Raw genomic sequence first — 23,730 nt, 5'->3', positions numbered from 1 at the left:
CTCAAGGTCAGTGCAGTGGCTGTATGAATACACAAAGAACCGACGCGTTTTAAACCTAAATCATTTTTTGTTACTTGTGTCGTCGGCCATTTGCACCTTATTTCCAGGTGCCGGCTAATTGTGTGCGAATGAGGAATGCAAAAGCCCTGAGAGGAAATTCAAACAAATTGTAAAATCGCTCACGCAGCTACTCCTTCAGCCCATTCGAGGCCAGTGAATATCACACAGGAGCGTTGAGAGAGACAAATTTCTCAGCGTGCGCGCAGATCTCGCCTCGGGATCGGGACGAGACTAGTAAAAAAAAATCACAGGCAAATTAGTCTACATTTGGACCCTTTTCTCTTTTCTAATCTTCGTAGACATCGAAATTTGTCTAATGAGTCGAGTGAAAGCCTGAGAGAAGTTCGTTAACAATGCGGAGATTGGTTCGCACCACCCGCGCTCGCTCTGGTTTTGCATGGGACGCAATTACGGGGTAATTGCCGCGCTGACTCACATCTCCTTGTGCAAGATCTGCAGGAAAGAAAGTCCAATCTGGATGGCATTCCAGAGACAAAGGACTCTTTTATTTCACCACGCGGAAATGGGGAGTGTTTCTGTACAAAATGCCAGCGTTTTGTGTTTTCGAAAGAGGCGTGAGTGGCCGCCAGGCTTTATCTCGCCAAAACCAACACTTGTGGAGCGACTAGGTTTGAAGGGTTTTATCGCTGACATCGTCATTCATGCTCGAGCCTTTATCTTTATTGCTCCAAATAACAAAATATTGATCCTAGCACGGCCGTTGATACGTGTCTGTCCTCGCTGCTGAGCGACTGAAATAGACGAATGAATACGACTGCAAATTCTATATTTTTTATGTAAACTGTGTAAGAAGCAGTACTAAAAATGAAATCCAACTCGAGAGGCGGATTAATTACATTCAATTTTTTTCCGTTACAAAATATAAATTTTTTATTTGCTTCACAGAAATTAACGGAAAATGTTTAGACTCAAATCCAGTGAAACGGCCTTCTTTTTTTTATTTCAACCCATCATTAATCCGGTTTCGGTAACATCTAATTTCATCTGATGCAGTGACTTTGTTGCACGCAGGCATTACACGAAATGAGATGCTGCGAAGGCATCCGTTGAAAACTTGAAATCCACAAGTTTCTGCCGCCGCTATCTCTTTTTCTCTCCTCACCCAGCTTGTGTTTATGCAAAGTGCTGGTGAGCATGGCTGGAAATGTGCTCGCTCGGCATACGCGCGGCCTCCCAGCGCGAGAAGAGAAAATAAAAACTAGGATGGCGCCGCGCGTAAAAAAAATAATCTCGGCGACGCAAACGCTGACAAGGAAGGCAACTTGAGAGCTCTAAAAGCAGCCAACGCACATTTATTTTGTGTGTATGCTTTTTCTTCCTCTGATTCAAAACAGAAACGTAACCCTCTCTCTATCGTACATTAGTGTGTATACTTTTACTACCGCATCAACTGAAAAAATTAACCGAAACAGAAGCTCTTAGCACGTGCTATAATTGCGTTGATTGAACTATTATCGTCACGATGAAGGCTCAAGGCGCTGAACAGAATTATCACACGACACGTGCTGGAAAACACTTTTATTGTGAATAAATTGTATTTTCTTGACCTATTTTGCCGCGCAGAATGTAGCAATACATTCCACTTTATCTCACAATCAGAAGTATTCATGTTTGTCTTTAGATCTTGTTCTTTAATGAATCTCCTGCGCTTAAAGGAAGCGAATCTTCATATACATTTTTTTTAGTTTTCGAGTTAGATTACTCTGTAATTTAGTCTCACATGTAGACAGCAGATGCGTTGCTAACCGATTTCACAAACAACCAGCAGATGTAATTTTAGCGATCGATTTGCTTTCTGACAGTGTGCACTGCATTTCATTCTGCGGTCAACTGCCGTATACGTGCATCTTGGAAATGTTATATAGTCGGCGCGCTGATTGATTTCCTAATAGACGCATCGTGATTCGTGCAAACCGCAATGAAAAAGTGTGCCACCGAATCACATATTCGTCAAAGGCTCGAGAGTGTGCAAAAAATAAAAATGTCGTCTGTCGAACGAGTGTCTAATGGAAATTCCTCAGACGCGAAGCAGACACGCTCGAGCGACTAATCCCCTAATGGACGAGGCAAAAAAATATATATCATCACACCTCGCGTCGTTCGAATATGTACATATCAAGTGGTCTAGCTGGTCAGCAGTCGTTAATGCAACTCGCTTGTCAGGGTCAGTGAAGGCAGTAGTAATACGTATAAATAATAGTGTCGAGAATGACTCTCGCTTGACTCAAGAGGAAACAAATAACGTGTATTATACAAAACCAAATTCCTTCGCAGCGGCGGCGGCGGCGGCGGCGGATGACTGATAAAAAAATTATAGGCCTCCCGCAGGAGTCGGGTCTCGTTATTTATTATCAGATGATACAGACAGAAACAGAAGGGATTCCTTTTTGTGCCCCACATTATATCTGACCGTTGAGCTCGGCCGAATTTCGACTTTTTTGTCCATTTTGAATGGAACAATGGGGAATTTTGTAGACAAAGGAGCACGAGGCGTGAAGCTACACGCGCGAAACTTGCTTTGTTTGTTTTGTTTCTTCCGCAGACTCGATCTGTCTTATTAATCTGCCTAATTTGCATGCGCACTGGCCCGGAAAGGAAACGCCGGGCAAAAATGTTCGCCCGCGCCGCCCGTTTCTCCGTGGAATCTGAATAGATTAGGCTCCACGCCGATTGTTTCCCTCTCAAATGTTATCTGCGCTGACACCTCATTCACATCGAGGCCGAGTGGGTGTCGAGCGGCAGGCGTGTAACACGGTGGGTGCACGTCCAGATTTAGCAAAACACGCCGTTTCTTATCCCGAAACGTGGGACGAGCTCGTTAAAACTGACAGATTTTGGTCGCTTAGCGGGTCGGAATGCCAATTTTCGCGCATTGACTCGCTGGGTGTTTGTTTTTATCGGTTCAGATTACTGAAAATTTATTACAGATGCGTATTTTTCCTATTTTGAATGAAATGTGAGCCTAACGGGTCGCTTACACAAACCGGAGATTGCGCTGGTGTTTAATTGGAGCAGGAAATATGGAGAATATTAACGTGAAAATCCGCTTTGCCAAGTTTAATTTATTTGTAGCCTGTCGCCGGTTGACATTTCCAGCTGCGAGCTGCATGGTGCCCATATGCTCGGCTCTGACCTGGTTTTGATTTATACCCAAGTGTGTAAAAATCGCAGTCGGCAAGTAAATGGGAGAAAGAGAGAGAAACGGGTGCGGTACCGTTAAATTAAAGCATATCACAGGGAGCTGCTGGCTTTTATAGAGTACGCGTGCGGCAAGACCGCTCACCCACTCATCGACATCACCAAAGTAAACTCATTCAACTCGGCGCATTCTTAATCGAATTTTATCTCGCTGCTTATCGTGCAGCACTTGTGGAGAAAAAACTGGCTGGCATCTCCTAAATCTCCTCTTCCCCTTTTGCGGATTCAATTTTTTGATCCGACCGCTTCATTGGCAAGCGTGACTTGAGCTTTTTCGAGTGTGACATTCTCTCGGCCGGCCAGGATAATATTACATTACGTGTAGCGTGTAGGATAAGTGTATTACACGCGTTCGTTGCCCTCGACGCGCGCGGCGTTCTGGATTCGAGATTCGAGATGCAGCCTCCCACTGCAGAGCCGCGTCGGCAGGCCCGAAGGCAAATCTGCAAGTCGAAATAATTTTGGACCGATTTCGCGTGATTATATTACGAGCAAAAAGCGCGGCGGCTGTTTTTTGCGAGCAACCGTCTTCTCGCGGCCTGCACCGCGAGTTCAAGGCTACAAATACTAGACCAGCGGAGGGGATTCATTTCTTTCTCTCTCTCATTTTATTTTGTACGCCGCCTCGAGAGGCTGGCTGCTGCCTCTCCTCCTCGCTCCGCGCCAGGTAGAGGATTTCGTATATTTATCACACACGCGGCGGTGTGCACAAAATACAAAACGCGCGCCTCCTCCCTTGGCTGCGCTGCGCGTCTTCTTTATAAATCAGCAGCCAGCGACTTTTTATCCATTGACTGGACGCGCGGATTGTCTCACGGCCAGAGGGGAGGCGCTTCCATCCTTTGTTGCGCGTCTTTTGTTGACCAACAGCTGCCTGCCCGATTCATAAGAAAATTGGAATGAAAATGTAATGATAAAAAAACACGCTCTCGTGATTGAAATCGAGTTTTATTTATTTCTCTCTCAGAAAACCTTCCATTCCGGGATGTGGAAAATCGAGCGTAAAATTAGGGTTTCACTCCTTAGGTGTAAACAGAGTAAAAAGCGGCGCCGCGTCCGTCGGCCGCCCGCAGCAGTTTGTTTTGAGGCGGCTCAACGCGCACGCCCAAATCCAAATTTACGGCCGATGATGCTAATGAGGTGCCTGCTTCCCCCGTCGCAGCCAGGAATGCGATCCTAAGAAAGGGTGCGAGCCTTCAGGTGCGGACAGTCAGGTGTGATAAATTGGACCTCGATTAAGCCGGCAGTAAAAGCAAAGCCGCAACGGAAATTTCGGAGGAAGGATTAAGCAATTTAAACGGCTTCCTCAAACCTGCCCCTAGGCGCCAAGGAACAATATTGTACGGCTTCGTAGCTTGAGATTTTCGCTCGATGCGTATTGTGGTCACGTCAGATCCACAGGAAAAATATTTCCACCCCTCCTATAATTTATCTCCCTCGCTGAATGGGATCTTAAGAACCGCATTTTTGGAATTCTCCTTGATCAAACACAAAGCAGCCTCTCTGAGGTAACAATGGCACTGGACAATTCCGATTCTATGGGTTTAGAAAACTGCTGGCGGCTGTTTTTGTCAGGAAGCAACATGAATGGGAGGAAAATTTATGAAGTGTTCTGGGAGCCTATTAAAATAGGGCGAATATTTTTTTCTTTCCGGCGCTAAAAGCGCTTTTCCTTTAGATTTTTTTTAGTTTCTTAGCGTGGTGCAATAAAATGTTGAGCTGGCTACGATCAGAGCTGAATCCGTGTTAGTCATATCGACTGGAATGTCGTCATCTGCTGCGCGAGATAAGTGTACGTAGTACCTGCTGCTCAGGTATTGAAAGGAGTGAGTGCTGCTGCGCGGCTTGTGACGTGCGACCTTTTATTCAAATGAATTGCGCGTAGTTTTCCACTCCACGACAGTTGGAATTTCAATCAGAAACGGAATATTTCTGATCCCACTCACTAATGAGCCACTATACTTATTACTTTCCCCCGGCATCGGAAATTCGGAAACGCGACAACACTTAAGCCTTCAAAACGGTTTTTTTCTGGATCGATGTTGCAAGAGAAGTGCCTCGAGTTTAATTGGCTTGCACTTGTAACACACTAAACGAAGATGATTGCATTTATTGCCTGAGGTTAAGTGGCACTTTTTGTTGTTGCTCGCGCAGCTCGCACATACTCAGGGCCTGGTGTCGAGTTTCCAGAGTTGAGGGCAGCGGTGCGTGACTGCCGCTTCCTTCCTCCGACTCGGCTTGTCGCCACCAAATTGAGCATTGTCCTCCCCGCCGCTGGTGACAAAGGACGGCGATTTTCCGGCCGCTTCCTCTTTTTACGAAACGCTTGAGCATTCTTGACAAAGTGCCAAGTTCACGTTATGAATCACGATTATTACTAATGTAGGCGTGACAAATATTTCTCGGAATTTAAATGTCCAAAATCCGTGTCTAACAATATTTACTATTTCGTTTCAGGCGTGGGAGTTCCCGAACAACAGGATGAGCAGTGCGGGCACCGTGGCCGCCGCTCCGCTGGCCTCCAGTGCGGGCGGCCGCCCCCCGGCCGACTACTACTCTTCCAGTATGCTGTCGCAACACTCGCCACACCGCGAGGTTGTGAGGAACCGCGTCGCCGCGCCGGCCTCCGGGACGGCGGCCAGCGCGCGGGGCCGTCTGGGTGGCGTGCGGGCCTCCTACAACGAGCGCCTCGCCTCCAGATACCAGCCCAGCCACCAGCACCACCACCCACCCCCGCTGGCCGCCGCCCCCGTCAGGGAGCTCGTCTACCGAAGCAACTCCAGTCTCGAGCTGGAACCGGAAGAGGTGAGTTTTCGTGGAAACTGTTATCTTATCTGCCTGAGATTATGTGCGTGGGTGCTTCTGATCTTTTTGGTTGAAGATAAAACAGATAGAATTGTGCTAATTTTAGTTATCTTCCAATTTTACACATAATTCTCGCCACAGGTTTCGCCTGGTCCATTGCGCAGGGAATACGGCAGCCACGGCTCCATCGACATGCTCGGTGACGGGCCCAGTCCCGGCCAGGGCAGCTTTTTTGCCCTGCTGCAGGACTTCAAACACAAGGCGCCGCCGGATCAGCGCAGTCCTGGACCCGCCAGAATTGTTGACGTTCTCAGGGGCAAGGTTGATCAGCTCCAGCTAGATCCAGTAGCCTCCGCTCAGTCATCCAATGGTGGCGTTGCGTCTGGTTTGGAGAATGAGCACGATGCTGCTAGTCCAAAGGTTTGTTAATTTTCCACTACATGAGCACAGGGGTTTGATTAAAAAAAAAAAAAAAAACATGAAGACTACAAACTAGCGTTTTGTTTCCATTACATCATCTTCTGTAACTACATTCCACTTTTTTAGTTAGCTGCAACATGTTGAGCTAAAACGTCTTAGACCTTTTTAGATTTGACGATTTCAATTTTTCAGATGAAAACCAAGCTGCATAAATTCTGGGGTGAGAAGTCGGTGAAGAAGGAGGCGGAGCAGCCGCCGAGCATTTTCAAAAAGCTGCGAGGAAAAGCGCAGACTGAGGACGGAGTAGACGGCTCGTCCGCAGTGGCCACTGATGACGAAAAAGAGAGGCAGCGGCGGCGGGCGTTTGCCCACTACGACTGTCAGAGTCTGACCGCCAACCTGCCTTTGGCCGCTTCCAGACTGAAGAACCTGCTGCTGCTGCGGCGGAGGAATACGGCGACCGGCGCGTCGGCCGCGTCCATGCGGTCCTCGACGCCAGACGCCCCGCTCTCGAACGGAAACAGCTCCAGCTGCGAGCACCTCGACGAGGACTCTGGCGACGGCAGGCAAAACGAGCTGCTGGACAGGTAGCTTGATTTCTGCCTCTGTAAATTAATTCATGCTTATAACTGTCTCTTTTCTCCCAGCTGCCCATTCTTCAGAAACGAAATCGGCGGCGAGGAGGAGAGGGAGGCTGGCTTGACCAAAATCGCCACCCCCCAGCGAAGGGCTCAGCAAACACCTGTCCCGCCGATCATGCACCGTCCACCGCTCGCCTACGGAATTTCCGTTCTTGAGTCGACGCCTAGCGAGTGCCTGTGGAGGAGCGCGGCTTGTCCCTACCAGAAGCCAAACCGTCCCATCGAGAGCACTGACCAAGGAGCGCTTTACTACAGAAAACATTTCTTAGGACAAGGTACGGTTCTAGCTTCTGGTTATGTTTTTTATTCAGTATTTCCTAATTTTGCAGAGCACCAAAATTGGTTTGGTCTGGACGAGAATTTGGGGCCAGTCGCCATCAGCATTAAAAGAGAAAAGGTTGATGATAGTCAGCACTCGACGCAAATGGACAGTATAGGGTCGACTTTGTATCAGTACAGGATTATCGTTAGAACTAGTGAGGTGAGTTGCTGCATATTTTAACCAATTTCCTCGAATAAACCAATCATCCAATATCCGCAGCTGCTGACCCTGAGAGGTGCTATTCTTGAAGATGCTATACCTAGCAGCAAGGCGAATAAAGGGGCCAGCATGAAGGATCTATTGGAATATGTGGCGCCAGAAATCCAACACCAGTGGTAAGAATGGAAATATGCGGTCAAGGCGTGTTAACTTGAATTGTTTTGATCAGTTTGCGGCTTGGCGTGTCTGCTACTGCGACTGAAGAGCAACTCGCGAAGCTGGACGAGCAGGGCCTAAGCAACCACTACAAAGTAGGAGTGATGTACTGCAGGGCTGGACAGGGCACCGAGGAGGAAATGTACAACAACGAGGAGGCTGGGCCTGCGTTCAGCGAGTTCCTCGAAACCATCGGCCAAAGAGTCAGGCTCAGGGGCTTTGACAAGTACAAAGCCGGCCTTGACAATAAGAGTAAGCCAGTGTCAATATTTTGTCTGCAAATCTAATCAAATTTTTGTGCGTTCAGCTGACTCGACAGGCCTGTACTCTGTGTACTCGCAGTACCAGGAATGTGAGGTCATGTTCCACGTCTCCACCCTTCTACCTTTCACACCCAACAACAGGCAACAGGTAGGCTCCAGTTTTGCTGCATTTGAATTCCAACTAAACTGTGCCTTCCCAGCTGCTGCGCAAGAGGCACATCGGCAACGATATCGTCACAGTCGTCTTCCAAGAGCCTGGTGCTCTTCCCTTCACACCAAAGAACATTCGCTCGCAGTTCCAGCACGTTTTCATCGTGGTGCAGGCCATCAGCCCGTGCACGGAGAGCGCTCACTACAAAGTCGCGGTGAGCAGGTCCAAGGACGTGCCGATCTTCGGTCCTCCGCTGCCTGAAAATGCCTCCTTCCCCCGGTCGAAGGATTTCGCCGACTTCCTCTTGGCCAAAGTGATCAATGCTGAGAACGCGGCGCACCGGTCGGAGAAATTCGTGACGATGGCCACCAGGACGAGGCAGGAGTACCTCAAGGACCTGGTCGCCAACCACAGCACCTCCACGGCCATCGAGACCAGTCAGAAATTCTGTATGTTTATTTAAATGTTGAATGAAAGTACTATGGATTAAATTTTCTCCGCATTTGCAGCAATGCTGTCGTTCAGCAGTAAAAAGAAGGACAAATCCAACTGCACCCAGAGGAGATCAGTGGCTGAGTCGTTTCAGCAAAGGGGAGCGGTGGTTTGGCAGGTCGTGCTGGACGACAGCGGCCTCTCCAGCAAGGTCGATTGTCTTTTGGGAATCTCGTTTGAAACTCTTGTCTTGATCGAGGAGAGCTCGCGGGACATCATCTTTGTGACGCCGTGCAGGTCGATTTTGGGATGGTCTGCAAGTGGTAGCAGGTAATTTATTAATAACTTATTAAAAACCAAGTAGGAAATCTCTTTATTAAAAATCAGGAACTAGAAATTTTGATTAAATTGTGGTTTGATGTAATGCGATCTTTAAATTGCAAACCAGATTAGAGATAAAATAAAAATGGATACAAAATGACAACAACTCAACAATTTAAGAAATTAAAAATAGGCTTAATCCTGTTCCGAAAATGTCGGCTTTTAGCCAGCTAAATTAACAAAAATAAAATAATTCGTGTTTATAAAGATCCCCACCTTGAATTTTAAAATTTCAAACAAGTAAAAGTTGCTTAAACAACTTGAAACAATTTTTAAAATAAAAATTTAAAATCTTAATACTGTTTCCGTAGTTAACAACCTATTTCAGCCATAAATTCCAACCAATTAAAAAAAGCCAATTTATTCCCTCTAAAATTGCCTGGTTTTAACCACCCTGATAAAATTTGGAACTAATTGAGACTTAATTTTTTGGTTTGGCAGCCTGCGCATTTATTACCACCAAGGCGAGTGCATCACTGTCCACGTTAGTCAGGACAGCGAGCGAGACGAGCTGATGGAGCTGGTCGTACGCCTCAGGACCGTCAGCCCTGGCTGTCCAGTGCAAGAGATGGCCCTGCGCAGGAACGGCGCGGGCCAACTCGGTTTCCACGTGCAGCCGGACGGAGTGGTCACTCAGGTAGAGCCGGCTAACCTGGCGTGGCAGGCGGGTTTGCGACAGGGTGCTCGGCTGGTCGAGATCTGCAAAGTCGCCGTGTCGACGCTGTCGCACGACCAAATGGTCGACCTCCTCAAGACGTCCATCATGGTCACCGTCACTGTGATACCACCCCAAGTGGATGGAGTGACGAGAAGGTGGGAAACTTGTTACCTTTGGTGTTTTTTTTTTAGAGATTTATTTTTATTTTATCTCAGGGGCTGCAATTTGCCCAACTGCAAATATACTCTGAGCAATTACGAGGGCGACTATGAGAATGTGAATGGACACGATGACATGGTCAATGGGAAAAGTCACAGCAAGCAGGCATTTCAGCAGGCTGCGGCCAACCACAAGAAGAGGTCAGTCTCTGGATGTGAATACCTTTTGTCTAAAAATCACTAAACACCGTACTTTTTACTAAAACTTGTGTTCGTTTGTTGTTTACAGTGCCAAATTAAAATACAAGCAAGGAAATACACAAAACATAAAGAGGTTATTAACCGTTCCTTACACTACTCCTTCTGTACGCTATCCTCTTTTGAAGTAGAGCTTTACAGGCCCACAATTAAAAAAATTATCTTTGTATTGTTGACTGTAGAAAGAAGTTCATTTGTGAAATTTAGCAACAGCTAATCTCTTCTATGAAATCGGGACCGAGTGTAACGGTTCCCACACTCCTTGGTTTAAAACTAGTTTCTGTTAATCTAAAAACATTTATCAATAAAAGAAAATTAAGAATTTATTTGGACGCATTATCATCTATTTGGCTTGATGCCCCCCCCCCCACATGTGGAACAGTTTGCAAAATTTATTAATGATTTTTTCGCTTGATTTTGATATCTCTTGTAGCGATCTATCTGGTGGTGTACGGATTTGGAGGGAAATTCCCTGAATTATTAAATAAATCGTGGTTTTACATTAGGGAGACAATGCAAACATATGAGCCAAATTTCTCAAAAAGTTTAACGGCAACCTGGGAAATTTTTAGCTATTTCCTCATTTTTCAAAGCAGTTCACAAATTGTCTGTAAAGCTTTACTTTAACTGGTTCCAAACTAACGTAGCATTTCCGTCCTGATCTTGACACGCATGTGCTCAATTTCGAATTTTGTGCCGCAGGTATGAGCGCAGCCTGTCGCCGCCCCGCTCGAGCAACAGCTCCGGCTACGGCACCGGCAGCAGCAGCAAGTCGTTCAAAGCCAGAGAGACGCGTTTCGCTGCCAACCCCGAGGGCACGATGACCAGCTCGTCGAGCGGCCACTCGGGCGACGAGCGTGACCGGTGGTACGAGATGATGGAGGTGTCGGAGAACGGAGACACGCCGCCGCCGCTGCCCATCAGGCTGGGCGCCAACGGCATCAGCGCCTTCCACCAGGTTAAAGCGGCCGGGCGGCCGCAGGAGCAGACATACCTCTCGTCGTCCGCCACGTACCCAGTCGGCCCAGTGCAGGCCTTCCCCACGCCCTACGTCGAGTTTGACGCGCCCGCCGCCCTCGAGAAGCAGCAAGACGCCGTCCGAGGTGCCAAGAGCAGGTCCGAAAAGGCTATGGAGTACCTCACCAGGGCACCAAAGGTTGGTTGAATGATTATTAAAAAAAAATGATAGTTCATTTGTAATAATACATACATTTGTAATATATTTTGATTGTGACTTAAAAAAATGTTGATGCGTTTTTAGATGTCCGATTTCGCCCAACCGACGGAGCACCTTTTGAAAAGCACTAGTCTTCCGCCTGAGATGGCAGTCAGGAGTGATATCGTCAGAGGCATGGGCAGCCACAGTGATACCCATTCCAATGGGACGAGTTCGCCGTCAGACAGACTCCTTGGAGCTCGCAGTGAAGGTAGGACAGATTTACGGATTTATTCATTTCCATCAAATGTGGTTCCTCGTGCTTTTGTGAAAATATTTAAATTATTTGAATAATGAACGGAGCTAACATAGTGTTACGAGTTGGGCATTATATGCTGGATCAAAAATATTTTCAAATTCGGAAAGCTAGTGAAATTTGCAATTTTTTGCATATTTTCCTTTGCCTTATTTCACGGAATGGCCAAGATTAAGCTTGATATTTTATGACAAATAATAAATAATTTAGAAAAAATTAAAACTACTACAAAAAAGCTGTTAAATTTCTGCATTCGATTTTCCCAGAGAACTTTTCTATCAAACATTTAGGAAAAAAATCACCAAATCGTGCATAAATATCGCCGAGTAGATTTCAAATAATATGTCCCGGTTTTTTTAATCCGTGACCACTTTTCAAGAAATTATAGATTGAGCGATTGATACTATTCCTTAGGTAAATTATTGTCATCTTGGATCAAATACTATTAAATTGTCGCGGAAATGAATACATACCATATTAAATATTTTACCGATTGATATGTTGTGCGTTTCCTTGTTAGCGTACGTACTACGTAGCTGATGTCAATGAACGAAAAATACGATTAATACGTGCACATATAGCAGGGTGTTTCTTTCTCGCTCATCTGCGCTTGCGTAATATGAAGGCCGCTTGAATTGACTTGAGCTCGCTCACAATTGTTCAATAAGATCCGGTATGGTCTAGTGGCTAGGATACCTGGCTCTCACCCAGGAGGCTCGGGTTCGATTCCCGGTACCGGAATCCTTTTTGACTTTTTTCATTTGGAGTTTCTTTATAGTAAATTCGGTAAATTCTAATTGATTTGGATTTATTCTTACTTTTTGAAGAATATTTTGTGCTTAAAACATGACGAATGATGTTTTAACACTTCTTGTCATTATTAAACTTGTTTATTGTAATTGTAAGATAAATTTGCGAATAGGTTTATAAATAACAAAAGGAAAGCATTAAACTACATAGTAAATACAGAAAAATAAAATATCCAAAAATAGCGAGTGGTAATAAATTTCTTCATTAGCTTCATATGAATCAGATGATGGTATCAAAGCAATTCGGACACACCTCTCTCTGGTGTTTTTAAACTCTCGCTAGCTTTAAAAAAAAAAATATGAAATATGACTTATAAACGACAATCCATTGATACAAAATTTATGAACCCCTGCTATCTGTTATATGTCTAAATTGGATTGGTCTGATACAAACTGTAAAGATAGGGCTATGTCAACAAGATATTCCTTTCATGGCTATCATTTCCGCGTCTGTTCCCAAGCTGCTTGTTATAAGAAACAAAATTGCAAGTAAGTCGTACATCTCGATTTAAACTTTGAATTAAATTTTGCAGACGAACTCTCTGCAGGCAGTGTGAGCAACATGTCACCCCGGCTGCGGCGTGGCAAGCGCGGCGAGGCGCCCCTGACGGCTTCGAGCGGCTCGTCGAGGAACCAGAGTCCCCGGACGGTGGGCTCGACGACCCCTGGGGGCCGCAGCGACAACGGAGAGCCGCGGCTGAGGGTCAACGCGGCCGGACGCAGCGGCTCGAACCGCAACAGCGCCAGCCTGAACACGAGCTCTCTGCAGGAGGACCTGATGCGGCTGATCAACCCTGACTACACCATCGACGAGAAGCCCAGCAAGGACGAGGCCAAGCTGCCCGGCGGCAGCAGCGGCAAGCTAATGCCCGCCGAGCCGAGCAGGAACGTCAGCCGCTCGCGCTCCAGGGAGAACCTGGTCATGGGCACGCCGCTGTCCATGCTGGCGCAGCCCGAGCAGCCTGTCGGCCCCGCGGACAAGGCGGCCCAGCCCAGCGAGGTTATTTTCACCACCGCCCGGCCCGCCACTGTCATCTCGAACACCTCCACCGCCTCCAGTCCCTCCCCCAGTGAGCAGAAACTCACCAAAGAGGAGCGGTCAGTGGCAATTTGTTTTCCCCTTTGTTTTTAAATTTAAAAAAACATTATAAACCAGCTTCAGAGCGGATCTCAAGTTGGGGCACCCTGAAAAAGGTTCTTTGGGTATCCCACGTAAGATTCCAATCAAACACCTGTCTGATGAGGGGTTGTGGTCGATGATCCAACGAGCAGCGAAATATTAATTTATACAACATTTGCCTTTGCAAAGAGAAAATATCGAAAAATAAATTTTAATTTTGCTATGGGCGCGCCAACGCCCTAAAATCTGCGCAATTTTAAAGTTTTTATTTAATTCACCTAAGGTCCGAGTTTGGCTTCCAACTGGAAAATACGCTACTCCACCACAAAACGCGTCGATTGCTCGTGGTTTGCGTCAAAATTCGCAACTTTGCTGATTTTTTTAAACCGGAAACTGTTTGCGTGGTCATTCATTTCATTGATGAATTTCATTCACTGTTGCAGGTTATCTCCCAGAGTGGCGAAACTGACTCCACCAAAGTTGCCCCTTCCTGACGCGCGAGAAATGAACTGGCACAGCCTGGTTGACACTGCGGCCAGGGCCATGCAAGCCGAGGACGCTAACCTTCTGCCCGACGAGCCCGGCCCCGACGGAGAGGCAGTCGCTGACTCGATTCCTGAAGCTGCAAGAAATGGCGAACGGCTCGGACACTGGGTCAATGACGTTGCGGAGAGACTCGGCTTAGACACATCTCCAAACAGGTAAATTGCTTAGTCCTAAATTTTACTTTAAAAAATTCTGCGAGATCTGATGATATTGCTGAGATATTTCCATTAATTTTCTTAAATTTAATCTTTTGAATTAACTTTACCAATAACAAACTCCTGTTCTACCGATTATTTTTTTAATATAAATAATAATGCATTCAACAAAAAAATTTAAAATCATCCTGTGTGCAAAAACTGCAAAACAGGAGAAGTATATTTTCAAATTCCAGGTATTACAGACCAAAAAATCGCGACGATTTTAAATATTCACTTTTCAACTCGGGGGATGAATTAGATGCCTATAGGGGTTGAGGGATGAAGGGTGAGCAACCCAAAACTATCCAGCTCACCAGGGGAAGTCAAGCCAAGTCTAACGGTGTGCTGTTTTTGCATTTCTGACCCTTTAAACCCGAGATTTAGCGCTCACATCATTAATATGTAAATTGAAAAATTTGTGTTTTGAAATTCAAATTTAATTCCTTTAAAACGAAGCCGAACACCGCCTTGAAATTTTTACACTAGTTCTCACGTATCCTGAACCCACTTTTGCAAGGCGTGTTGTATATTTAAAATTTTCAAAATCCCTAAAAATCTTCGTACATGACCCTTGGTTACCTTTGACCTTGACCGATGACTTCAAATTTTGTTTTCATTTAATCGGGCTTGATGAGAGGAGGTCATAGCTTACAATAACTTTCAAAATGAGTTTTTGTATTCCCAAAAAACGGCCCATTAAACCCGCAAAAACGGGAAAATTGGTCGCTCTTTGAGTTAAATCTAATCAATGGTGTGAATTTCGAGATAATTTTTACTTTTAGCACTCTTGATTATACGAATACATATTTTGGTTACTGAGTTCAGTTTTTAATGTGTGAATTGTGATTGTAATTTCAGTGGTCAGCGAAGACAGCAGCAGCAGCAGAATTCTTCATCCACCGGGCTGAACACCCTGGAGAACCGAGTGGTTTTGGAAACGCACCGCCGACTCACCCTGGAGGACGAAGTGCGGCGGCTGCGCGACGAAAACCGGCGGCTGCACGAGGAGTCGCAGGCGGCCGCCCAGCAGCTGCGACGCTTCACCGAGTGGTTTTTCAAGACGCTCGACAAGCACTGACCACGACCCACCCGTGACAATTATTACAATTGTGCCTTTCGAGACGAGCAAAGTGGTCGAAACGCCTTACCCCCCCCCCCCCCCCTCCTGTGACTCTCTCCCTTGCTCCTCGCTCTTTAGTGTGATTGGCGACCTTCAATCCGAAATCCGTCAACGTTTCGCATTCGTACAAGCACAAGAATGAAAAAGAAAAGCTAGTGGACCAAATATGCTGCTTTAAACTGTTAAATCTATATATTTCTTTGTATACAAACACGTGTGTATTTATTTTTTAAACAAACCAATCTATTGTAACATATTTAATCAGTCCGTAGCGTAAGCGAAATATTTAAATGTATATAAAATTATCGGTTAAGTGCAATTTGCTTGCATTATATTTGACTATGAGTATTTGTTCAGACCAAGCCGTTTTATCGTGGACTTTCGCGACATGATAACTATTGAATAAAAAAATGACAATCATCAGTTTCAATGTGTGCGTTTTTATTTACATCTCGCCTTGAAATCATTTGTAGAATTCGTTGATATTTATTTCACCAGAGAGAAATTGTGATGGGGAGGAACAGGAGCTGGTATTTAGCTGTTTTAGCGGATATTTTTCATACTTCAAAGGCTGACAGATGATTATGCATACAAAACTAACGTAATGTTGATGCTAAAAAGCTCTATTTTGGCTTTAAAAATGAAAATTTACATGCGTTAAAGAATTCATCGCTTGGAAAATGTTTGAAATTTCAGTGGCCACGCTGGAAACCACAACGTTGAATCCTATTTAGAGTTCCCTTTTTTTAGGGAGAGAATATTTTAGGCGAGGCTCTTTGCGTGATATTTTCGTCTTTCCCTTAAAGCACAATAATATTCTGCCTTAATTTGTGGACAGCAAATTATTTAAAATTATCTAGTGTTTTTGACATCCTCGTATCAATGATGAGAAAGAGCATCGGAACTGATATTCCGGTTACAAAAGAGACCGGTTTAAAAGGGAAACGGGCAACAAGAGCACACATATTTTGCTAATTAGCGAATTCTGCGAATCAATAATGATTGACGTCGTGAGAGCAGCTAATAAACTAACAGACGCCGCCACCGGGCACTCGACCATCGAGAGCAGGTTGCATCAAGATATTTTTTCGAGATATAAAGTGTTCAGCTGCTGTGGTAACAAGTTTTGTGTATAATAAGTGCTGCCATGCAAACTACGAGATCAGTTAATGGCGAAATATCGGCTGTTTTTTGCCAATGTAAGCTTACACTATTGTTAGTTTAGCTGAAAATATACACGTGCAGCCGATGAAAAAACAAATCATGTGTCCTGAAAGGATATAACACTTTTTATCTCAGGATTCTTGGACTTTAATTGCTTTCTTAATACAGGCATGGGAATATAAGATCTCCCACTGATAGTTTCATTGTTGTAACATAATATTTAAATAAGGAGACTTTATGAGATCTAAATGGTAAAGACGTAATTTCACGGGTCAATGAAGGGAAAATTAAATTATTGCTAAAACTCTGCTTAAAAAAGTAGAAACTTTTATTTAAACCTTTATTGTATTTTAATGTAAATATTTTGAAATAAAACGTATAAGTTGTAAATTTAGAGCTCTGCAGTAAAAACTTATTTTTTTGCTATTGAAATTTAAGCATGGGGGTAGAAAAGATGGGGGTAAGAACCCCTAAACCCTTCAGCTCGTCAGGGGAGATTGAGATGATTCTAATGGTAGGTAGTTTTTGCAATTCTGGTGGTTAATACCCGAGATTTGGAGTTGAAAAATACTTGAAAATCACGAAAATGTCAAAAAATTCATGTTTTTAAGAGTTTTGAAACTAATTTCTAGAAAAAGGATAAAGATTAAGAATTTCACAAAAGTTCACAAATGTCATGGGAAAACTTAAAGACACATTTTCAAAATTCCAAAATCTTGAACCTATTTCCAAAATTTAAATTAGAAACAAAAATTAAGAGTAGTGGCCTTTGCCCTTGTCCTAGGACATCAATATTAGTGTCGGTTCGATCGGGCTGAACGAGAGGAATCCAAAACACACTTTATTTTTTAAATTGCACAATGGGCAGATGAGATAATGAGGTTTCAAAAAGTTTCCAAATAATCAAGTTCTAATTTTGTATTTCTATTTTTTTTAAATCTTTCCGTCTTTTGATGAATGGTTCCCATGTGAGGTATTTTTTACAACACGACTTGTTGACATAACTTTGTCCGTTTTATTGGCATTAATTAGCTGTGACGCGGCCATTTATTCGCGGAAACTTTTCACGCGCGCGAGACGGCCGCGATAATTCATGTCATTTTTTATTGAGCGGCTGCCAACTCCATTAAAAGGAAACGTGGATCTGAAAGTGCACTGCGCATAATAATTTTTTAATGAATCGATCACATTTCACAGCGATTGCCCACGCAGAATTTGCTCTCGCTCCTTTCCTCCATGCAAATAAAACGCACCTTTTGCAATAAGACAAAGTTTCAATTTGCGCCGCGTGCCTGAAATTTCGCCCGAGGAATTCCGATAGTAAGAGTGAACGCCGGGCAGATAAAAGCGGCCTTTTATTGAGTGTGTGTGTGTGAGATTTACAATGTGTAGGAAATGACAATGCAGGAATATGGCTTGATTAGCCGCGGCCACGTACGTAATACCATTCTGGGCCATTGTTAACACAACGGCAGGTGAATTCATTCGCGAGATGTGTGCCACCGACAGAGTCACAACAATCGCTGTGATGCCTCCAGTCACAACTTGAAAAAATGTTGTGCCACCAATTTATCTGAAATCTGAAAGTAAATACACACATTGAGTGGATATCGTTTGGTGACTGTTTTTTCGGTTTTCATCACAGTTTTGTAATAAAATAAAGCTAGACCGGCGCTGCGTCGGAATGTTTTGCAACACACCTTTTTGCTCAACCAATCAACGTTTTTTATTACAAATTCCGTCCTGTAATTTATATTTCCTTTAGGCGGCATCAAGAAAAATAAAATTAATTTCAATATATTACATGAATTAATTTACCTGTGGTTTTTCTTAAATAAATATAATATCAAACAAAAATTGCCGAACTTACGGGTTTTGAAAAGCACCAACACTTGATTCAAATTCGATTATCTCGGCTTCCAGATTAAACAAACTCACCGGCATTTGAAAGCGCAACAAATTGGCAATAAGGGTATAGGTCGTAAGTCACTAAAATTTAGCCGAATTATTTTAATCAGCGGCAGACATCGAAGGGATAAACTATTTTTGACGCAATATAATGCACATAAAAAATGTTAAAAAATCAAATATTACACGTTCGGAAAAATGAAATTTAGTGAAAAGCCAAAAGGTAAAAGAAAATTGATTCCCGGAGTGTTTTCCTGAATTTGATTCGTTTTTTGATTGATAATATAATATTGCTGATAACATTAAGAGATATTTTTTCGGTAATTGGTTTTCGCGGCTTCCGATTTCTTGCGCCTGATATTTACGGCGAATTATTATATTATATCTGTTTAGGAAACCGTTCCTTCCCAGTGTTAAACATGTCGTTCCGAGGCAACGACAGTATCAGCAGCAATTAATCTAGAAACTGGACCACGCTTTGGTAATACGGGCAGCCTACGTGATTTCTAGCAGATAAATCTAAAAATAAACGTGGCGCGCCCCCATAGAGATTGGCGAATGGCATTTCTTGTTGGCCCTGCACGTGACCCGCTATAATTAAATTCATTCGAATGTTGCTTGAACCTCCAAATTGACAAATATAGCACCCAAGATTAATGAACAAAAAATTCTAGTTCCTTTTCACCTCATTCAAATCTGGAAATTGGGAAAAGCTATATTCCAGGTTGCCGTTGAGAAAATCAGCTCAAAGATTGCACTGTCTCCTTGTAAAATCACGATTTATTTCACAATTTCCTCAAAATTCGCACACCATTGCAAGGCATTTGACAAAATCTGAAATTTAACTGTTCCTCAGGCCTGATTTTAAAGATAAACTTCAACTCAATGAACTTCTTGTTATAGTCAACAATGTAAAATGTTATCAATTGTTGGCCTGTTAAGCTTAATAATAATCTTTTTAAAATTACAAAATTCTACATTCTGCGCTGCAAAAGAGCGCGCATTAACAAAATATACAAATTTATTTGAATCAGACTGACTTAAAAAATTGAAACGAACATGATTAATTTTTCATAATAAGATTTTACTTTTAAATAATAATTAATTAGGGAAAATATTGGGTTAACGAGATCCTTCTGGTTCCTATTCACCCCTTAAGTTTGTGTAGGTACATCAAGCAAATTTTTCCACCCTTCTTACATGATCCGGTATGGTCTAGTGGCTAGGATACCTGGCTCTCACCCAGGAGGCTCGGGTTCGATTCCCGGTACCGGAATCTTTTTTATTTTTTCCATTTGAAATTTCTTGTAAATAATTAAACAAATAAATAATAAACTCTTTTGTCTGGTTTAAGAACAAATTAGATATTGCATGTGGAGATTTATTTATTGAACCAATTATTTTTGGTAAATATTTCTGCTCGAACTGTTATCGAGACTGTGGAACCTACAGCCGCGCAAATTGAAAGACCTGAGAGATGAAAACGAAGTGAAGAAAAAGTGAAGAATTGGCTGTTATCGTGTGACTAATTATTTGTAATTCTTTTCGCACACTGTATTTTTGTAAAGACAAAAATGACTATGCATGTTTGTTTGTTAAAAAATAGCTGCTACGACGCAGTAGCTGAGCGGGCACCAACCGGGCTGGACTTGTAATGTAATTTCCAAATAAATATTATTTAAAAAAATGAACGATGAAGTGCAAAAAGGGACCACTTATGTAGTCATTCGTTTGTGTGACAATATACAAGAAAAACGTATCGAACCAAATTAAAAGTTTTTTCCATCAGACACGTGGACTTTTATGAAATTAGAATAAAATTAGGTGGTTTTCAGAAAGTAATAAATGACGCACAAATCGATTTATCTCATCGAGAAAAAGAGTTGGCAGCCAATGTTCCCAGCGACTAAAAAATAAAAATTTTAGACCATATTTCTTCCTTGACCCGGCGCCAGGGAATTAATTCATCTCTGCATTCAGCTTCTTATTATAATTTCACTTTTCTGGCGGCACGCAAACGATTGACATTGGTTTGTAGTATGTGGAAAAGTCGAGCAATTTCTTGTGCAAGCATAAGCAGCAAGCGCGTAGATTGATTGGCGTGTAGACGTAGACAGTGACCCAGAATGAGAGATTTCGGATGCTGGTGCAGCGCAGCGACGGATACGCACGCCTATTGAATAATACCTGGCGTGGCAGCCGACAAAAAATGACCAGAAGTTGTTTCCTGTGACTTTCTTCCAGCTGACCTCCAATCTTGTATTATATAAAACACACTGTCGGCGCGAGACCTTTCTCTCCGCTGCGTGCGTCGTATTTTTTTCTTTTTAGTTCAATGCTTATCAAACCGCACTTGCGATGTAACCGAGATCTGACACACAGATGACTCTTAAGGACAAATTTACCGACTGGATTTTCGCCAGCCATTGGCAGAGGGAACGAGAGTGAACGTAGATGACACACCCACGGTCCAAATTATTATTATCCGCACCAAACATCTGGCACGATTTGTTATTGCGCTTCAACTTCTCGCCTATCTTAATTTTCGGTGTCACTATTATTTTGAATAAAATGTTACACCAGGAAGAGGAAGTTTGCCATTTTAATTTTTTTATCTCCATGTTTATTTCTTCTTGGTACAGATTGATTGATTTTTATAATTGTAACTAGGGCAGAGAGGGCAGTGAAATTTAGACGGTTGAATTTTTTCTAAGTGGAAGTTGCGAAACCATCAACTGAACACGAGAATCATGCAATTTGAATTCGTTTGAATCGGAAAAGTACTTCTTTTTGCTTTCTGCTAGGAAATATTTCTCACAGCTTCAGTTTATTGGGACTTTCGGATTTTTTGGGGTTAAATAATACGTTTTTTATTTCATACATACAACTCTTTAGACCTTTTGAAAAAAAAAATAGAAATTTAATTGCTTTGGTTGAACAATTTAATTTCGACGTGGGTAAATTGCCACGAAAGGAAGTGTTTGTTGTTTATTTCATTCGTTGAAAAAACTAAATTATGGTAAAAATTTATTTGATAGTGATGCAAGTAGCATATAAAAAAGGCCAAGTGTAATTTTAACAGAATAGCGTTTAATTCATGATACTAAATCAGAGATATTTTCTTTTTTATTCTGGCACTTGCAAGCTAAAAAACGCCCCAAAAACTACCCCCTTTTCCTTTTTTTCTATATGGAGAAATGTTACGTAAATCAAATTATTGATAGCCGAATAACCTATATCTTCACACTTCCATTATTCATTTTTTTTTTACAGCGAGGGTTAAAGTTTTTTTTAGTTAATAAGCATAGTTGAATATAGCAATACTCCCCAAACCATTCTTTTCCTTAGGAGAGGTCGAGACAAGTCTAAAGGTGTGAAGTTTTCGCAATTCTGATGGCTAGAACCCAAGTTTTTGCGGTGAAAAAATCTGGAAAACCTGGAAAATCCATGTTTTTCGAGTTATTTAGCAAGATTTTATCTCTTCAATGTGCAATAATGAAATCAGGATCGAGGAACCGTTGTTAAATTTCATCTTTTGGCTAATTTATCGTAAAATTTAATGGTTTTTTTTGGCTTGATTTTGATCCATCTCGTCGCAATCCATCCAAAGGTATGCTAATTTAGAGGAAAATTCCCTTTACAATAGGGAGACAATGCTAACTTTTGAGCCGATATTCTCAAAAATTTAAAATGCAACCTGGGAAATTTTCAACTTTTTCAATTAAACGCAAAAAGGATTATTCACAAGTTTTCAATAAAGCTTAGAAATAGATTCCTTTGCTAAAATGGAACATAATCATTTTACGAAGCTCGAAAATTGTCACGCGAGACATAATGAATCTAATAATAATCTGTTTCGTTAACCATATAAGCTCCGCCTTAAATTTGTCGCCAGCTAGAGGAGAATCTATTAAAACGAGATTCGACAAGCCCTATAATTACTAACACCAGGCGAGCGAAATTAGGCGCAGATTCTTAGTAAAGGGAGTAATTATACACACACCGAGCGCCGCCGTCTGGTGAAAACAAACAAACCAGGCCTTTCTTCCTCTCTTACAGGCGGGAAAAGTTATTTGTCAATAATTTATTCATGATATTTATATAGAGACTCATTTAGCGCGGCGAGAGGTGCTGGACCGCGCGATTGTTTAGGATCAATTTTGTTCGCAAAGCGCAGCGGGATTCCGACATTCCGAGCGTCCGCCCGGTAATTGCGCGCCATTCTTTCCTCAAAATGAACCCACGCAAGAAAATTGCACCTCCAATCTATTAATCTTGGTTTTGCGGTGAACAATGTTGGTCGTCAGGGCGCAGATCAAGTGCGAAATGAGCCGAAATTAATTGCAATTAAGCCGCCTTGCGAAATGTGTGCGGCAGTGAATAGAGTGCCGCCGCCATGCTGGCATTTCCTTTTCAATTTTTTACTCGCCGCAAAGTCTCACATCAGAGATCATAAATCAGAGCGTTGGACTAGTTGTACAAATTGCATGTGAGCACGACGTAAGCCGAAATGGAGGTTTTGAAGGAGTTATTATTTATTGGATGCTAAAAATTCTGTTGAAGGAAGAAAACTATAATTATATATTATGCTACCTCACATCCCAAAAACAAAAATCAAAACGTTCATTAAAAATCAAGTCGTGTTGACTCGCATGCATCTGATCAATGTTTGTGGTTGAGTGCAGGTTGATTATCGTCTAAATTTGATTCTCTCGCATTGCAATGACGAGTCCTTTCGGATTTAGAAGGGTTGCGAAATCTTTCCGACTGGCTACTTGCTGCTTTGCACCTTTCCAGCAGACGTGAATTAATTTAAAGAGGATTGATCCTGCAAAATCCTGGAAAATCCTTGTAGCCAATGCAGGAACTCATCCCTTAGGATTCAGTTGAAGCCAAAATTGACCTAAGTAGCAGTGTAATTTTTTTAGAAAAGTGTCTAACATGCTTTTCAAATAATGGTGAGGACTGTCTCCTTAATACTTGAAATCCTATTTTATTTCGCAACAAAGTGTTTCCCTAACAGGTTTCATACGCTGTTGGACAGATCTCGACGAGAGGAATCGAAATTTGCCATGAAAATGTGGTCAAGCGCTATAAATTTGGGAGAAAATTGAATATTTACTGTATCAAGGTCCTTTTTGAATTAGAATAATAGATTGTATTTCGATCAACTGCTTATTGCGTCCAACAATTTTAAATTATCACCCTGCACCAATCCATTTTATACAAATCATGACCTATATTCTCTCTG

General features: G+C 42.8%; 1 protein-coding gene and 2 non-coding genes across 7 annotated transcripts in view; all 3 read left to right on the top strand.

Moving 5' to 3' along the window:
* Positions 1 to 15,837, top strand: part of LOC135940366 (signal-induced proliferation-associated 1-like protein 1) — a 34,371-nt gene extending 18,534 nt beyond the window's left edge. For 2 of the 5 annotated variants that reach the window (XM_065485215.1, XM_065485213.1), the window contains 18 exons: positions 5,737 to 6,084; positions 6,226 to 6,504; positions 6,697 to 7,091; positions 7,152 to 7,420; positions 7,475 to 7,626; positions 7,687 to 7,802; positions 7,856 to 8,094; positions 8,150 to 8,253; positions 8,306 to 8,705; positions 8,766 to 9,018; positions 9,511 to 9,882; positions 9,943 to 10,086; positions 10,175 to 10,219; positions 10,846 to 11,299; positions 11,405 to 11,570; positions 12,958 to 13,522; positions 13,988 to 14,245; positions 15,146 to 15,837. In XM_065485215.1, the coding sequence (XP_065341287.1) occupies positions 5,761 to 6,084; positions 6,226 to 6,504; positions 6,697 to 7,091; positions 7,152 to 7,420; positions 7,475 to 7,626; positions 7,687 to 7,802; positions 7,856 to 8,094; positions 8,150 to 8,253; positions 8,306 to 8,705; positions 8,766 to 9,018; positions 9,511 to 9,882; positions 9,943 to 10,086; positions 10,175 to 10,219; positions 10,846 to 11,299; positions 11,405 to 11,570; positions 12,958 to 13,522; positions 13,988 to 14,245; positions 15,146 to 15,365 (4,755 nt within the window). In that variant the 5' untranslated portion in view covers positions 5,737 to 5,760 and the 3' untranslated portion in view covers positions 15,366 to 15,837. Of the gene's footprint in view, positions 1 to 5,736; positions 6,085 to 6,225; positions 6,505 to 6,696; positions 7,092 to 7,151; positions 7,421 to 7,474; positions 7,627 to 7,686; positions 7,803 to 7,855; positions 8,095 to 8,149; positions 8,254 to 8,305; positions 8,706 to 8,765; positions 9,019 to 9,510; positions 9,883 to 9,942; positions 10,087 to 10,174; positions 10,220 to 10,845; positions 11,300 to 11,404; positions 11,571 to 12,957; positions 13,523 to 13,987; positions 14,246 to 14,457; positions 14,628 to 15,145 lie in introns of all 5 variants that reach the window. The other 3 variants (XR_010574844.1, XR_010574843.1, XM_065485214.1) reach the window with 3 other exon arrangements.
* Positions 12,285 to 12,356, top strand: TRNAE-CUC (transfer RNA glutamic acid (anticodon CUC)). The gene has a single exon. It is a non-coding gene; the product is annotated as a tRNA-Glu (tRNA).
* Positions 15,838 to 19,683: 3,846 nt separating the features above from the next.
* TRNAE-CUC (transfer RNA glutamic acid (anticodon CUC)) lies at positions 19,684 to 19,755 on the top strand. The gene has a single exon. It is a non-coding gene; the product is annotated as a tRNA-Glu (tRNA).
* The last annotated feature ends 3,975 nt before the right edge of the window (positions 19,756 to 23,730 follow it).

The sequence above is a fragment of the Cloeon dipterum genome, chromosome 3, assembly GCF_949628265.1.
Source record: "Cloeon dipterum chromosome 3, ieCloDipt1.1, whole genome shotgun sequence".
Lineage (NCBI taxonomy): Eukaryota > Metazoa > Arthropoda > Insecta > Ephemeroptera > Baetidae > Cloeon > Cloeon dipterum.
Note: the sequence above shows the minus strand (reverse complement) of the source record. Positions and strands in the feature narration are given on the sequence as shown.